This window comes from Dacryopinax primogenitus (assembly GCF_000292625.1).
Source record: "Dacryopinax primogenitus strain DJM-731 SS1 chromosome Unknown DACRYscaffold_1, whole genome shotgun sequence".
NCBI lineage: Eukaryota > Fungi > Basidiomycota > Dacrymycetes > Dacrymycetales > Dacrymycetaceae > Dacryopinax > Dacryopinax primogenitus.
In genome coordinates this window covers 1,784,582-1,798,454 of record NW_024467198.1, presented here as the reverse complement: position 1 = coordinate 1,798,454, position 13,873 = coordinate 1,784,582, and the positions used below count along the sequence as shown (strand labels likewise).

At 51.6% G+C, this 13,873-nt stretch overlaps 7 protein-coding genes across 7 annotated transcripts; 3 read left to right on the top strand and 4 right to left on the bottom strand.

Moving 5' to 3' along the window:
- Positions 1-167: 167 nt before the first annotated feature.
- DACRYDRAFT_103512 (acyl-CoA N-acyltransferase) lies at positions 168-695 on the bottom strand (the record flags this gene model as incomplete). Its single annotated transcript, XM_040767768.1, has 1 exon — positions 168-695. One exon carries the CDS (start codon positions 693-695, stop codon positions 168-170), a length of 528 nt encoding a protein of 175 aa, XP_040633459.1.
- Positions 696-2,346: 1,651 nt separating this feature from the next.
- On the bottom strand, positions 2,347-4,481 carry DACRYDRAFT_92508 (alcohol dehydrogenase; the record flags this gene model as incomplete). Its single annotated transcript, XM_040777081.1, has 8 exons — positions 4,117-4,481; positions 3,870-4,051; positions 3,773-3,817; positions 3,621-3,718; positions 3,175-3,556; positions 3,039-3,111; positions 2,556-2,979; positions 2,347-2,363 (listed from the first exon to the last, which is right to left on the bottom strand). Exons 1-8 carry the CDS (start codon positions 4,399-4,401, stop codon positions 2,347-2,349), a joined length of 1,506 nt encoding a protein of 501 aa, XP_040633458.1. The 5' UTR covers positions 4,402-4,481.
- A 1,266-nt stretch (positions 4,482-5,747) lies between these two features.
- On the top strand, positions 5,748-6,205 carry DACRYDRAFT_19668 (uncharacterized protein; the record flags this gene model as incomplete). Its single annotated transcript, XM_040771612.1, has 1 exon — positions 5,748-6,205. A coding segment is annotated over exon 1 (208 nt), but the record flags the coding sequence as incomplete, so codon positions are not given.
- A 2,070-nt stretch (positions 6,206-8,275) lies between these two features.
- On the bottom strand, positions 8,276-8,590 carry DACRYDRAFT_103509 (uncharacterized protein; the record flags this gene model as incomplete). Its single annotated transcript, XM_040767767.1, has 4 exons — positions 8,276-8,297; positions 8,353-8,432; positions 8,482-8,514; positions 8,567-8,590. The coding sequence occupies 4 exons, from the start codon at positions 8,588-8,590 to the stop codon at positions 8,276-8,278; spliced, it is 159 nt and encodes a 52-aa protein (XP_040633456.1).
- A 130-nt stretch (positions 8,591-8,720) lies between these two features.
- Positions 8,721-9,885, top strand: DACRYDRAFT_19667 (Mov34-domain-containing protein). The gene is made up of 4 exons (XM_040771611.1): positions 8,721-8,833; positions 8,888-9,151; positions 9,201-9,439; positions 9,489-9,885. The coding sequence occupies exons 1-4, from the start codon at positions 8,763-8,765 to the stop codon at positions 9,821-9,823; spliced, it is 909 nt and encodes a 302-aa protein (XP_040633455.1). The 5' UTR covers positions 8,721-8,762; the 3' UTR covers positions 9,824-9,885.
- Positions 9,886-9,923: 38 nt separating this feature from the next.
- On the bottom strand, positions 9,924-10,765 carry DACRYDRAFT_19666 (actin-related protein ARPC3). Its single transcript, XM_040771610.1, has 4 exons — positions 10,726-10,765; positions 10,571-10,673; positions 10,228-10,515; positions 9,924-10,174 (listed from the first exon to the last, which is right to left on the bottom strand). Exons 1-4 carry the CDS (start codon positions 10,729-10,731, stop codon positions 10,026-10,028), a joined length of 546 nt encoding a protein of 181 aa, XP_040633454.1. The 5' UTR covers positions 10,732-10,765; the 3' UTR covers positions 9,924-10,025.
- Positions 10,766-10,944: 179 nt separating this feature from the next.
- DACRYDRAFT_113234 (calcium activated cation channel) lies at positions 10,945-13,643 on the top strand (the record flags this gene model as incomplete). The annotated part of the gene is made up of 14 exons (XM_040769593.1): positions 10,945-11,023; positions 11,076-11,309; positions 11,361-11,549; positions 11,650-11,712; positions 11,762-12,000; positions 12,051-12,189; positions 12,350-12,441; positions 12,493-12,611; positions 12,659-12,694; positions 12,742-12,838; positions 12,894-13,027; positions 13,077-13,107; positions 13,157-13,390; positions 13,444-13,643. 14 exons carry the CDS (start codon positions 10,945-10,947, stop codon positions 13,552-13,554), a joined length of 1,797 nt encoding a protein of 598 aa, XP_040633453.1. The 3' UTR covers positions 13,555-13,643.
- Between the last annotated feature and the right edge of the window lie 230 nt (positions 13,644-13,873).

Here is a 13,873-nt window from a genome sequence, read left to right as displayed (position 1 = left end):
TATTAGTAAATTATGACAGGGCGGACCATAAGATTATCAATATAACAGAATTATAAGGGAATATGAAATAGGTTTGAAAAATTCCAGGTGTGAGCACGAGCGATCATGCTTCGGTGAGAGAGCCACAATGTTAGAACAATAGGGAAGTCAATGCAACGAGTCCATTCTCACATCGCCACAATGTAATAGGGAAATCGTCCCGCCCACAATCCCTGAGAAACCATTGAAAAGCCAGAGGCACCAAATGCGCTTAAAGCGGCCGTGTTACGGGCATCTACTGTGATCGTGAGTCTTTGGACTCGTGGCGCATCGGGAGCGGTTCGCGCCCAGTTGGCAAGCGCACGAATGGTCTCTTGCTCGTATGAACGACCTTGCCAGGATGGAGTAATCATTACTCCGAGTTCGGCTTGTTGTCCAGTAGGGTCCACTTTGATGAAGCAAATCCCAATCAGAGCGTTCGTCTGTCGGTCGACTACCGCCATGTGTGCTTCGACCCCGAGCGTTCCCGGGTTGACTACGGCCTGTCGGGTCATCTGTGTCCATGCGTCGCTCGAACTTAGAGCCGACCACCATGGAAGGTATTGCAGGATGTAGGGGTCGTTACGGATGGCCACATAGTTGTCGACCTCACCGAGGAGGAAACGACGGATGTAGACGCGGGTGGAGAGGATAGAGAAGGGGCGAAGACCAGACATTTTGCACGTTATTTGCTTGAGTGAGGCTGAAATTAGAGCTGTTGGTCGAACACGAAGGTCTCGGGTAGTCTTGATATTAGTGATGGCGAGGTAGGGTAATGCTTGAGGTATTAGGTGAGCTTGTAGGGTATTGCTTGTTGTGAGAGGACCAGGTGACGGGATAACGTTGTCAGCCATGCACCTTTATACCTGAGCATTGACATGCATATCAACCCATCGTACTATACCTGTATTTCATAGGCAGCAGCTGAGCCGCCGCCTCAGATCGAGAATTAGCTAAGGTCGGTCGTCACGCAACGCTAGTCGGAACTAGCCCGAGTCCGACCAAAACTTCTCCTGATGCCGCTTCGATATTTTTCGTTTATGCTTTCATGAACGGCGGCTGGTGCAAGTGACGACGGCGACATCGACTCCCGAAATCGAATGTTTGACAACCAGCGAGACAAAGCACCGGGAAAACTGAGAGAAGTCCAGTGTCTGCAACAACCCCGATAGAGGGCAATGACGGTGTTGATAGTGCTCCGTCTTTCTTGGGAACGCAGCTCTCTTGGAAACACCTCGTCAGACCACGGCGGTTCAGAAAGCTCCAAGCGAAGGTAGTACGGTCTCGATGGCAGCCGTTACTCCGGCTGCGATCCCGCACGGTCTTCCTAGAGAACCAGTGCAAGGACTGACAAGCCGGAAAATGAATGTCGATCGGACAGATGAGGTCGCGTGCGGCCTATTGCAGTATCTTGCTCTGTCCGCAACTCCGTGCTTGTTGTGCTCTAGAGCGCAAGAACAACAAAGAGGAGCAGTGGCATAGCCCACTAAGATAGACATTCCGTGCGGGCCTGTGCGTTTAGTACGTCGCTTTCCCGACCTTCCCGCTGTGAGCGGCGAGAGGCTGGAGTTTGACCTGAGAGAAAGAGAAGGAAGTTGGCAGAGCGGTATGAAATGAAACACGCGGGCAGGTAGCACGTCCAGGAAAGGAAATCCTCTAGCTTGGTTACGAGCAGTGGCAGTGAAAAAGAAGGTGCGGCCGCAGGAGATTCCCCGCTAAGCGACACAGCTCCTTTGCTCAACAAGCCTTGTCATTGGTCGACGAGTGGGAAAAGGGAAGCTATAGAAGCCCAATTCAGGGGCACATGCAGTGCCATTTGCGGGCCACGCGCATGGCCTGAAGATGTGAACGTAATTGTATTTCATGAGCGCATCGATCAGGTGTTCAATGAAAAGGAACGGCCGCACCTTATTGACGATTTCTTGTCCACTAAAGATTGGAAATACGCCTGATTCGCTTGATAGTCCAATTGAGAGGCTTTTCACGGACCGACTTTACGTCTGTCTACGAAACCCAAGCGAACCAATCGCCATGATTGCCCAGCATCTTTCCGCTCTCATCCGCAATCTTGCAGACTCGCAAATCAACAAAGGAACCAACAACTGATATCTTTCAACCCTGAAATCAAACTGCACAGCCCGGTCATACTAGCGCAAGTTTCGGATTTACACTATTAGAAACATTGATTTCTGCTCTGATTCACCTGTCTTCTTCGACCATATGTTGAGACCCTGACTTGATGCTGCCGGAAATAGAGGGCCACTGATGTCCATGTGCAAGGTCTCAGAGACAGGGTTGGTGAAACGTGAGACGAGATGAGTCGGGACATCAATATTCCAGCGAGGCTACGTAAGACTGTCAGTAATGCTATTCCAGAGTGCATGACACCTTGCACTCCCGTTCAGATGTCGCACGGTTGGCAAGAGACAATGAACGAGGCGACAAACGAACGAAGAGTAGAAGCAGAAGCAGAATGGAGAGCAAGGACAGAAACGGCCGAAAAAAGGTAGCAATACGAGTAAAATTCTTCCACTCACCATGTATGATCCTTGTCAGATGTTCCCTCCCGTCCTCCCCGGGCACGTCTCCGATTCCAGGTGCTAAATCCAGCACCCTCCTCTGAGGCAGCGTTCCGTCCACCAGCATAGAGACATCTTTCTCTGTGTATCCGACCGCTTTCAAGCCTCGAGGAACTCCGAGTCCATCCAGGAAACGCGCGATGCTGTCGAACAAGAGTTGGCCGACGTCGCCATCCGACACACGGGCAATAGAGGGGTCGGTAACGGGTACACCAGCAAAGACAGCCGCTGCTTCCCTGTGCCTTTCCGGCGCCGAAGGTGCTGTGAACTCGAATACTGCCGGACCGGTGAGGGCAACTGAGATGCCGTGGGGGATGATGGGGCCAGGTGTGAGGTACTCAGGATGTTTCCATTTCGGGCCGGTCTTGTTCAACCCGGAGATCTGTGACGATGGGTTTTGGATTTGACGAGAGCAGGTAAAATAGATCATGTAGAACTTACGGGGTAGGAAGCAGCGTGACAGATATGCACGCCAGCGTTGCCAAATCCAATACCAGCGAAGGTCGCTGCGAGCCTGTTTAGTCCCAGCATTAGCACTAGTCTTCTTGCCTAGTTGGTCAAAGGTAAGGTAACTCACAGCATCTGGTTCTTCGCCTCCCTATCACTTTGATCTTTCGCAACCCTTGGCAGATACTTGACTGTCTGCTGGAGCGCCCACATGCTGAACACGTCACTGATTGGGTTCCTACCCTGGTACGCGGGCCGCTTGAGCGGGTTGTCTGGGCGAGGGGTACGCTCGTAGTACGGGATAGCGGTGTAGCTTTCCAGAGAGTGGAAGAGCACATCCAGTCCGGAGGAGATGTGTACTTGACGCGGGCAGGTATCCGTGTTTAGGGTATCGACAATACCGAGGATGGGACGGAGAGCGCGACTCGCGATACCGGTCTTGAACTTCTGCGAGGGAATATCCAGAATTGCCGTTCCGGTGGTTTCAGAACCTGTTCCGGCGGTCGTTGGAACTGTGTAGAAGCAAGGGAAGTACAGTGTTAGAAGGTGGGATCACATGAGAATCAGAAAACGAACCTGCGATCAACGGCCTCAGGACCTTCTCAATAGGCAATCCCTTGCCAACGGGCGCGTTGATGAAGTCGAACAAGTCTGCATCCTTGTACACCGTAAACCTTCCCAGAACGTCAACTTCATTCAAGTCAGGATAGGAGGTGAGTAATACGCACAGATTCGCGCACTTGGCGGTATCCATCACAGATCCTCCGCCGACGCTACGCCCTCTCCTTAGTCCAACACGTTGTCAATGATCATGAGAAGACACACGCAAGGAAATGGCTGAAATCATGTGTCCTGCTCCAGTCAATCGCCTTCCTCCAGCTCGCGTCAGTGGGCTCAACGCTGACGTCGGTAAAGAGTTCATAGGGTACGCCTTGCGATTCGAGAGATGCGATCGCGGTACGCACGGGCTGGAGCTGGGAGACGTTGGCGTCGGAGAACACACCGACCTTGATAAATACAAAGGAATAGAGATCAACGGCACTGAAGCGGAATAGAAGGTATTAGAACGCACCTTTGTAGCACCCATATTCTTTAAATCCATACCGACCTCCCTCGTGACGCCCTCTCCAAACCTCAAGTTGGCAGCTGCGACCTCAAATGCATACTCCTTCTCCGGAAGCTTCACACCCTCGAATGGGGTAGCCATGTTCCTGAGCTGGCCAACACCATGGGATTGAGCGGTGAGTGCAGAGAGCGGAGAGGAGGTGCGGCATGCGTGGCACGGGCAGGCGGTGTGCTGCGACTGCTGGAGGAGTCGGAGGATGGACGAACGGGGTGCACGGGGAAGAGGAGGCATTGTTGACAGTAAGAGCCTTCTGAAGCAACAATTGCAATAGACAGCAAGCAACAGACGACGGTCGAGGAGAAGAGCACAACACAGTGGAGGCCCAGCAGGAGTATTTATTCTGATACTACTGTTAGCGGGTATTTGTATGGCCGAATATAAGCGGGAATGTGTGGGGTCTCCGCGCTTTGGTTCGGAGCCGAACAACTCCAGAGTACTAGTGTGGTCTTCGGACTTGGTTCGGAGCCGAGTCGCGCCTTGCGGTAACAAGGCCCTGGCTTTGGACGCCTTACCTTCGCCTGGCATAATTGGTTATGAGAACGAAAATCTAGTCCGACATTCTTGTATCCTTCTTGGAAATAACGACCGCAACCACAAACAAGATTTCATTCATCATGACGTCCAACCATACAAATACACATGGTGCACCAGAAGATGCGCGACCAACGTCTCCCACAATGGACGATCTCCAGGCCCTCCTCGACCGATCCCTAGCGCAAAGCTCTGCTCTCGTAAACCAATGGATGGCCGTTGCTCCCCCTGTTACTGGGCCTGTTCCACAAGGAGAGAGCGACGAGCAAGTCAGGCAATGGAGATTGAGACCTCCAAGGTGTGTCACTTTTCTACACACTATTTCACGACAAATGACACTGATCGAATGTGTGTTTGTGGAACAGGTTAGGTCTGGGTGCGCCAATACCGACAGCTCAAAGGCAACAGGAGACCGCCTCTCTTACCCAACTGAACCGGCAGCTCCATAAATCGTCAGGCGTCAAACGCAAGCGTTCACTTTCGCCCGATTCTTCCCAGACCAAGGGAAAGAAGAAAGCAAACGAGGAAGAGAGCGACGAGGAAGAATCAAGGAGCAAGATGGCTGGAAGCTCGAAGAAGCCGATTATAGGTGGAATGGGCAGAGGGATATTCGACACGCCTCACGAGAAGGGAAAATCCCGGAAGGAGACGACTGCCGCAAGTCAGCCTGTTACCAGTGCATCAAATGGACCACACGTGCAAAATTCGGTGATCATCACGGATGTCAGCAATTCCACGCGTACGCTTATGACGACCATAATACCTAGCGAGACCGCTTCCTCTGCCGACGTGCTCGACCCTCTGCCAAATCCAACATCCACGCCTAAACCACACGTCACAACGCCAGAAGGCGAGAAGAAGAAGAACCGCCGCAAGAAGAAGAAGAAGACCAATGCTTTGCTTAAAGGCGCTGTTGGTGCGGTCGATCTCGAAGGAGAAGAAGACCACGGCGAAATTGAGAGCGCATCAGTGGCGGACTCTGCTTCTGTTACAGTATCTGTCTCTCTGGAAGCTGCCCCTGCCGTTGGTTCTCCAAGTATACCCTTGATCGCATCCACCGACTCTAAGCCTGCTCCTCCTTCCACGATGCCGACTACACCGGAACGCAAGGACACGAACAGGCAGAGCACCACTCCGTCCTCGTCAGGCAGACGTATGCCGAACGGGTGGAGAGCGCCTATGATTCGCCCTGATTCTGAATCTGAGGATGGCAAAGCCGAGAATAACACAAATCATATACAGGATGGTGAGGGGTTAGAGGAGGAAGAAGAGGAATGGAAGGGGGTGGAAATAGACGTCGATGCCGAGGAGGACCATGTGCAAGAGAGAGGCAAATGGATCAACGGTAAGTCACCAGCAGGCCAAGAGAGGAAGAAGCGTAAGAAGAAGAAATTGATGTTGACAGGTGATAGGTCTTGAACAGGAGTCGCTTGCTTGATGACACTATCCGTGAACTCTTATGATTTTCGTTTATGTCGCTATTTTCTTATGATATATCATTGCGGGCTAATGACAACATGCATATTACATTAGAACCCGACTTTCTCGTCCATGAGCGCTAAATTGTCCGACAACGACCCCGCGTCGACCCCCTGACCTGGGTCCATCACACGGAGTACATCTAAAGCGCCCAAAACGAATCCAGCGTTCAACAAGTTCCAATCTCTTCTCGCAAATAATTTGCTATACTGCTCACCATTCAAGAGGTCGACAATAACCTCGATTGTTGCGTGACAAGGCTTTGTTTCAGCGTTCTGTACATTCTCTTGTCATATTCTGTGTTTCCGACCACGAACGACGGTTGACTATGGGAACAAAGCGAAAGCGTGGTTCTGCGATCTCGACGACCGGGAGCTCTGCGATTCGCACTATGGCGGCCTCTACACTAGAATCTGGGACACTGTTATCTACAAGACGTGAGGACTCCTCCCATTATCTCGCGCATACTGACGTGATTACGATAGCGAAACGACGGGAGGCTCAAGTATGTGGAATTTGCGGGGAGAAAGTACCGATCAAGATGTTGGCGTATCATATTCAACTGGAGCTAGACCAGCTACGGACACTCGATGTCCCAAGGGAGGCGCTCGAGGCGAGGGCTGAAGCAACTGGGTGCGCATATACGCGAAAGGGAAATATGATACAGTCCTGACTGCTCTTCCTAGACGTCGCAAAGCTGCTGTACAGGCTCGACAATCCCTTCGAGCACAAGCGCCACGAGCTCGCGTATCAACCATCCTAGCCAAGGACCCGAACGACCTCGACAGCACTCTCACCCTCGTCCGACGTAACCGTCATGAACGTGCTTCCCGCTTGCGAGAATACGGCCGTTCGATCACCAACGTCGCTGCTGGGCCTTCCTCGCTCAGCCAGAAATGCCCCATTTGTGAGCAGGAGGTGCAGGGAGATGAAGATGTAGTGCAGGCGCATGTGGATGCTTGTTTGGCGCATTTGCAGTTGAGGCAGAGTTCGGAGCGAGAGGCCGAATTAGAAGAGGATGGGGATGAGTACGAGTGGGCAGGGCAGCGAAGGACGAGGATGACCGCTCTGAACGGATTTGCCGGTGCGCTCCTTATCACGTGCTCAAGAGCGTCTGCTTATCTAGTGCGCAGGAACTGGCTTTGACGTGCTCAATCGTTCTCATGGTGATGTTGACGAGGAGCTCGACATAGACGGTGACGACACTGTTGTATATGGCACGCAGCAATTCGGCGAGGATGATATCATCGCAAACGATGCTCCGGATGGGGGAGACGAGACGGAGGAAGAATCAGCTATGTCCGATAGCGGAGAGAGGAAACACGGGCGGAAGACATTGCGGGAGCTGGTAGCAGAGGGCAAGCGGGCTAAGCCTCCAGAAGGACAGGACAATCAGGACGACGATGTGATCAGTGTCGGTGAGGCGGAAGAACTGGATCATGCAGTCGGGACTGCGAAAGCAGGTGGGAGTAGCGCCTCCGTGATCCTTGCATTGGAAGCGAAAGTGAAGCAGTTGGTTCGTATCTCCCCGTTCTGAGCATGGTGTCTTCGTTTCTAACGCACCTGTCCAGGAATCCGTTCGTGTAGCGACTCCAGGCTCATCATCTTACTGCCGCATTTGCCTCGACCCGTATGAAGAGCCTCTAGTGAGTACTGAGTGCTGGCATGTCCACTGTAAGAATTGCTGGATGCGAAGTTTGGGCGTGAGCAAGCTTTGTCCGCAGTGCAAATGTATCACATTAGTGGGGAGTCTGAGGAGGGTGTATTTATGATTCTCTATCTGGTGTAATAGTATCAGCATTGCTTTCGCACTTCACGTATAGGAAGAGGAAAGGGGTCATATCTGGCCTAGAAGTGACTTCATGACAGCCATTCCTGCAAACCTTCTCAGGAGCAGTTACGCAGCATGGCGCACACCTCGGCACAAAGCGCGAGGTGCTCAGGTGCCAGAATGGCACACCACAAGACTAATCTTGGAAGAAGAAATTGAACGGAGGACGCCAGCTTACAGATCATACGCATAAAAGCTCCAACAATGACGCCACCGAACATATGATAACACGTCTCCTGAGCCCTCCAACATGGTCACGGTGGCTCATGCTAGCGGACTGACGAGCCTGTATCGCACCAATTAGAATATCTTCACCAGTTCTAACAAGCAATAGAACGAACTGGATGAGTGACGGGTGTGGGTTGCTCCTTGTGTAGCCAATGTAGATGATGAGAGGAATCCAGCCGTAGTACAACACGGTCTAACAACAGGTCAGATATAGAAGAGGTTGCAGTAAACGAACGACGCACCTTCCCGACCTCGACGAGTGTTTGAATACGCTCCTGTAATTCATTCAGCAACTGTTTTACGAATCAAATAATGTAAACGGTTTACTTGTGTTTCTTCGGAGACGGGCATGGTGTGCTGTTTACCTGTAAATGAAGAGCGCCGAACACTTTCGTGTGCATTGAAATAACGGGTCCAAAATATCGGCGCAAATGAAATTTTGTTTCCGAAGGCACCGAGATCGTCTGCACAAACTTGTTGAAAAAGTCATTGGTTAGAAGGCTGCAGCAGAGTATACTACAAAATGTCCCTCGGTCGACCATCTCAGGCTATCTTTCTGCAGCCACCAGCGCAGACGAGCGCTCCTTTTGCCAAGTATGTATAGTCTGATTGAGTCATTTGTTCTTGTTGCTGACGAGGTCGTTGAAGCCGCCCGTTGCCTGTCACATCTGTCACAGTTCATCCGATCGCACTCTTCTCCATCCTCGACCACTACCTCCGGAGAGACGAGAAGCAAGAGAGAGTCATTGGGACTCTCTTGGGATCGCGACAGGATGGAGAAGTTGAGGTGAAGAGCGCGTTTGCAGTGTTGCACGCCGAGACGGCGGAGAGGGTGGCCGTGGACATGGACTACCACAGGACGATGTTGGAGCTGCATCAGAGAATCAACCCGAGGGAGGTCATTGTTGGATGGTATGCTGTGGTTTCTCGTTGGACGTTCTCCGAGCTGACCCTTCTGAAGGTACTCCACCGGCGCCAATCTGAACACTTACTCCGCTCTCATCCAAGGATCCTTCTACCAACACGAGACCGCGCCGCATCCCGCTATCCTTCTTTCGCTAGACACCGACGCAACCGAGGGTCAGCTTGGTGTTAAGACTTACCTCAGCGCCCCTGTCGGGGTTACGCCAAAACTCGAGAACTGCGTGTTTACCCCAGTTCCATGCACACTCAGGTATTCTGCTGTGGAAAAGGGAGGTTGTGAGTCACTCCTTTCTGCCCTTGACTTCACTGCTAATGGTGTATCCAGTGGATCTCTTGACTAATGCGGCCTCGTCTTCGACGCATCTTTCTCACCCGGAACGAGAAATGGAAGAGCTGGAGAATGCGATCACTGACGTGGTCAGCATGCTCGACCGTGTCCTCGCATATGTGCAAGCCGTGCTCAAGGGCGAACGGAAAGGTGACCCAGCGATTGGGCGCTACCTGCTAGACACGCTGAGCGCCGAGGGGCCGGTACTGGGTCGCAAAGGCGCGGAGGCGCTCGTGGGATCCCAGCTACAGGACACAATTATGGTTTCCTACCTGGCGAGCTTGGTCAGGAGTCAGGCAGAGGTGTCATCCCGCCTTGCCTTGGTTACGTAGTGTTGTACTATTGCTGGTCTGTAGGCGTAGTGGCCTATGTGCATGGTAATGTTCATCCCGTCGCAGTCATGAAGTGGCATGTGTCAGTTATGGTATGAACTCCATTCAATTCTGTAGAAGCTACAAGAGGACCACGTCCTCAATCTCCGCACGTAAACAATGGCCATTACATAGTGCAATCGTATCACGGGAATAGCCAGACTTAGGTGCTCAGACTGCGCTGCATGAACCTCCTCTTGGTGAAGCACATCCACCACTTGCTTGGTTTGCCTGTGCCATCTGCATATAGTCGCTCCACGAGGCGAGCTGACATCTCCTGTCGTACTTGAACAAGGTACGATCGAAGTTGATCTGTATCAAAGAACTCAATGAAGGGTTACCACTCAAAACCGTGTCAAGCATACCAGCATCAATCCTGCTCGCAGGTGCCTGATAATGCGCATTCAGGGGAAATCCGGCATCTCCCGGTAACGGGAAGTTATCCACCGCGAAGGTGTTGAGCATCTTGCCCGCTTCATTCTGGTTGGGAGGCACACGTGATGCCTGGACCTTGAGCAGACAATCGGAGATGTAGAGGATGAGGATGATCAGGAGACGGTCGGCAGGACCTTTGATTTCGAAGTTACGGAAGAGTGAGTTGGCCCGGAAGAGGTCGAGCGTCTCGTCAATGATATCGGGTTGGTTGGAATCAGCTGATATCAATGCATGTTAGCATACCATCTATCTAGTGATGCAATAAGAGCGCACCCATTAGTGGGGCAGGACCACGTATTCTCGTCTTGATTGGGAGGACGGCTGTGTTCCCAACGGTCCGCACATCCGGCTCCTCGTTGAACGCAGAATGATATGCCTGCTCGAATAAATCAGATATTTGAATGACTCTACATTCGATGTTTACATACCGGCATTGCTGTATACTTTCACTTATTCAAGTTGACTGGGATGTATGGACACTGCTACTGGGCTCAAGTCTGTGTTCTGTGTTGCCTTGGTGGCGCAGCACGCGGTTCACGTGGGCGAGCGTCACGTCCCTGAACTCCTTGAACTGGAAGGCGTCGAAGAAACAAGTGTGGCTGAAAGATTGATTGACCTGTAACTCCTCTTCGAGGCGCTCAATCAATATGGCTGACGGAAACGACGAGGAGCGTGCGGCACTCATCGAGTTCCCCGCTTCCAATCCGAATGCGGTGACGATCTCTCGTGAGCGTTCTCTTGGTCTCTACATCATCGTATGCGCTCAACAAAGTGGCAGGCATCGTCAAGCGGCTTCGAGCGATGATTCTGACCCTGATACCGATTGAGGTCGAACAGCACAGTCTGACAGACGCAACGTCCAGAATCATTACCCCGGCTGTTATCAACACGTTTGGAAAGGCGGCGGGCGACTTCCAGGAAGCGTTGCCGTTTTGTCTGCTGAGAGCGCGTCGAACATTCTGGGAGCAAGCACAGATGAGCCCTGCAGACTATGATGAACATATGGCACGAGGTATGCCCTCATTTTCTCTTTGCATTATCCTGTCTTATGCCGAACATGCAGCGACGGCTTGCGAAGTACTCGCCAGGAAACTCGTGCATGTTGTTTCCCCTGAGCGCTTAAACCACGTGATGTCAAAGCGCTTCAGGTATAAGACTTGGGATGACGAAGAAAGTGCGGCCGTCTCGGCTTTGGAGCTGGCCATCGATCAGCATTGCACCATATTCCTGAGCTCAAATGAGGCTCAGCATGGTGAGTGGAAGCGTCTTACGAGGTGCAATCCCAAACTGACTCAAGACTGGAGTTGGTATGTCCACAAGGACTTAGGAAGCTACGCGTAACTCAAAGCTGGTAGTACAGAGCCTATGGGATGGAGAGTGGATCCAGAACAACATCGATGACTTCAATATAGAATGCAAGACCCGCTTCCTGTGCCGTCTCTCCATCATCTGACTTGATCTCAGACATACCGTATAACCCGCCGCATAATCGAACGGTCTGGCAAGCATTAAATCCTGATCGCATGTCAGTACCGCGATATCAAAATTGGATGAGGATATTCTTCTGGTTCTTCTTCCTCTTTGTATACTCGCAAACTGTGCAACAGCCTCTGGATCGACTGGACCCAAAGCACCACTTCGATATCTGGGAGGTCCTTCTGTACGTTCAAGCGTTTGCATATACCATGGAGGAGACGATAAAGGTGCCATTTAACCATAACATTGCGACACATGATACTGAAGATCTAGATAGACGTACAAGAACGTTCGATACTATACCTGGAAGTCTGCATTCAACTTTTGGCTGGGCGTATCCTTTGCCACAGATGGCCTGCTCATCGGCGCTTTCGTCTATCGCATTGCCGGAATTGCGAGCCCCAGTCACGAAATCAGTCTGCATTATCATCTTCGGAGCTTCCAGCTGCTAAGCTGCGTTTCACCCCTTATATGGTATGTATGTCCTCCGCCTTCATCTGTCTGATTCTTACCACTTCTAGGATGAGTAAGAAATCCCCTGTTTCTCTATGGTTTCATCCCTCACATGATTGTCAGAGTTGCTCACCATTGTCGAGTCCTTCAAGTACATCGGGACAATGGAGATCTGCGTCTCTCGTATGCTGCAGGAATCCAGCATCTTCTTCGCCGTGAGTGACGTCATAAGTTCAATGCGATCCATGATTCTCACGTATCTGTAGCTTCTCGCGCTTCTTGCCGTTGGGTTCATACAAGCTATGTTTGCACTGGACGTCGCCGATGGGGCCAGTGATCAAACAGGCTGGGACATAATCAACTTGCTCCTACAAGCTCTCTTAGGGTAAGCAGGTACGACACGTCCTGTCGGCTTGGCTAATGCGTGTCAAGATCTCCGGATTTTACAATGTCTGTGGCCGGTGCGAGGTGCGGACTCAAACCTAAGGGCTATTACGCTACTAATGTCGGATCAGCACCTTTGGGCTCATCTTATTCTATATGTGGAATGTGATCACGAGCATCATCCTGCTAAACATTCTTATCTCTCTGTTCTCGTCGGCTTATGCGGATGTGAGCTCGAACTTATGCGACCACTGAGTGTACTTAACATGCGTTTGCTGCATAGGTCACGGACCACGCTGAAGCGGAGTATCTGACCTTCTTCGCTCATAAGACGGTCGATATGATCAGAGCACCGGATAACTTCGTGTACCCAGCGCCGTTCAATTTGATCGAAACGTGCTTGATCATTCCATGGGAGTAAGCTGCCTGCTACGGAATGTCAAATGACGTGCTCAGCCCCTTCTAGGCCCTTCTTATCAAGAGACTTCTACACAAAAGTATGCTACTTCAACGGCAACCGAGCGGTTGGAACTGACGTTTACGCAGATCAATCGCGTAATCATGACCGTGTTATTCTTCATCCCGCTCTCCATCGTGGCTATACACGAGTCACACCTGAACACGAAGAAGAACAGCCTCATACGGTCGATTTTCAACCGACTTGAGGAACCAGACGGCGACATCGACGAGGCCCGTGATCCGCCATGCGATGAGCCTCACGGGAACATCTCGACCATCTCGTTCGAAGAACTCGTGGCGTCCTTCCCGAATATCTCGCAGGTAAGCGTGTGCTGTTATGGGGTCCGAAACATGCGGTCTAAGCTCTTGTTCAGTCGAGCGAAGAGTCGATTCTTGCGCAGATCGGCCATTTGAAGGACAGGCTGGACTACCTGGTCATGAGACTTGATCTCGATTCAAAGGAAAAGGAAAAAGGGAACAAATGATTATTGCTGGCGGAAGTCTAACAGCGCATGAGTGTCGATTAACTCCGTTGTATTGATATGCACTTTCATCCGGCTAAATTACGTATGCCACACCCACCATCACCATCACATATTGGCTCCGTATCGATGGCCAAAGAACTGGCAAGGTCGTGGGATGCAATCATTGCGGGCAGAGATCCCGCGTGTTTTGCCGGGATGCCGTGCTTCGTCAAACACCAACCCACCCTGTTGATAACCTATACTCGTCCAGCAGCCTCGGCTTAGGTCCCGAGCGCAGATCACGACATGCCCGCTCTACGTCCCTTTATGTCATCCTCGG

Bases quoted from the DNA above. Each gene is read 5' to 3' on its own strand.
- DACRYDRAFT_19666 (XM_040771610.1), bottom strand. The intron at 10,516-10,570 runs GTGCGCTCTTAT...CATTGATATCAG, and splicing joins TGGTCCTGCCCCACTAATGG to CTGATTCCAACCAACCCGAT. The intron at 10,175-10,227 runs GTATGCTTGACA...TCTTTGATACAG, and splicing joins TGCGAGCAGGATTGATGCTG to ATCAACTTCGATCGTACCTT.
- DACRYDRAFT_19667 (XM_040771611.1), top strand. From the start codon at position 8,763: ATGTCCCTCGGTCGACCATCTCAGGCTATCTTTCTGCAGCCACCAGCG. The intron at 8,834-8,887 runs GTATGTATAGTC...AGGTCGTTGAAG, and splicing joins ACGAGCGCTCCTTTTGCCAA to CCGCCCGTTGCCTGTCACAT. The intron at 9,152-9,200 runs GTATGCTGTGGT...ACCCTTCTGAAG, and splicing joins AGGGAGGTCATTGTTGGATG to GTACTCCACCGGCGCCAATC.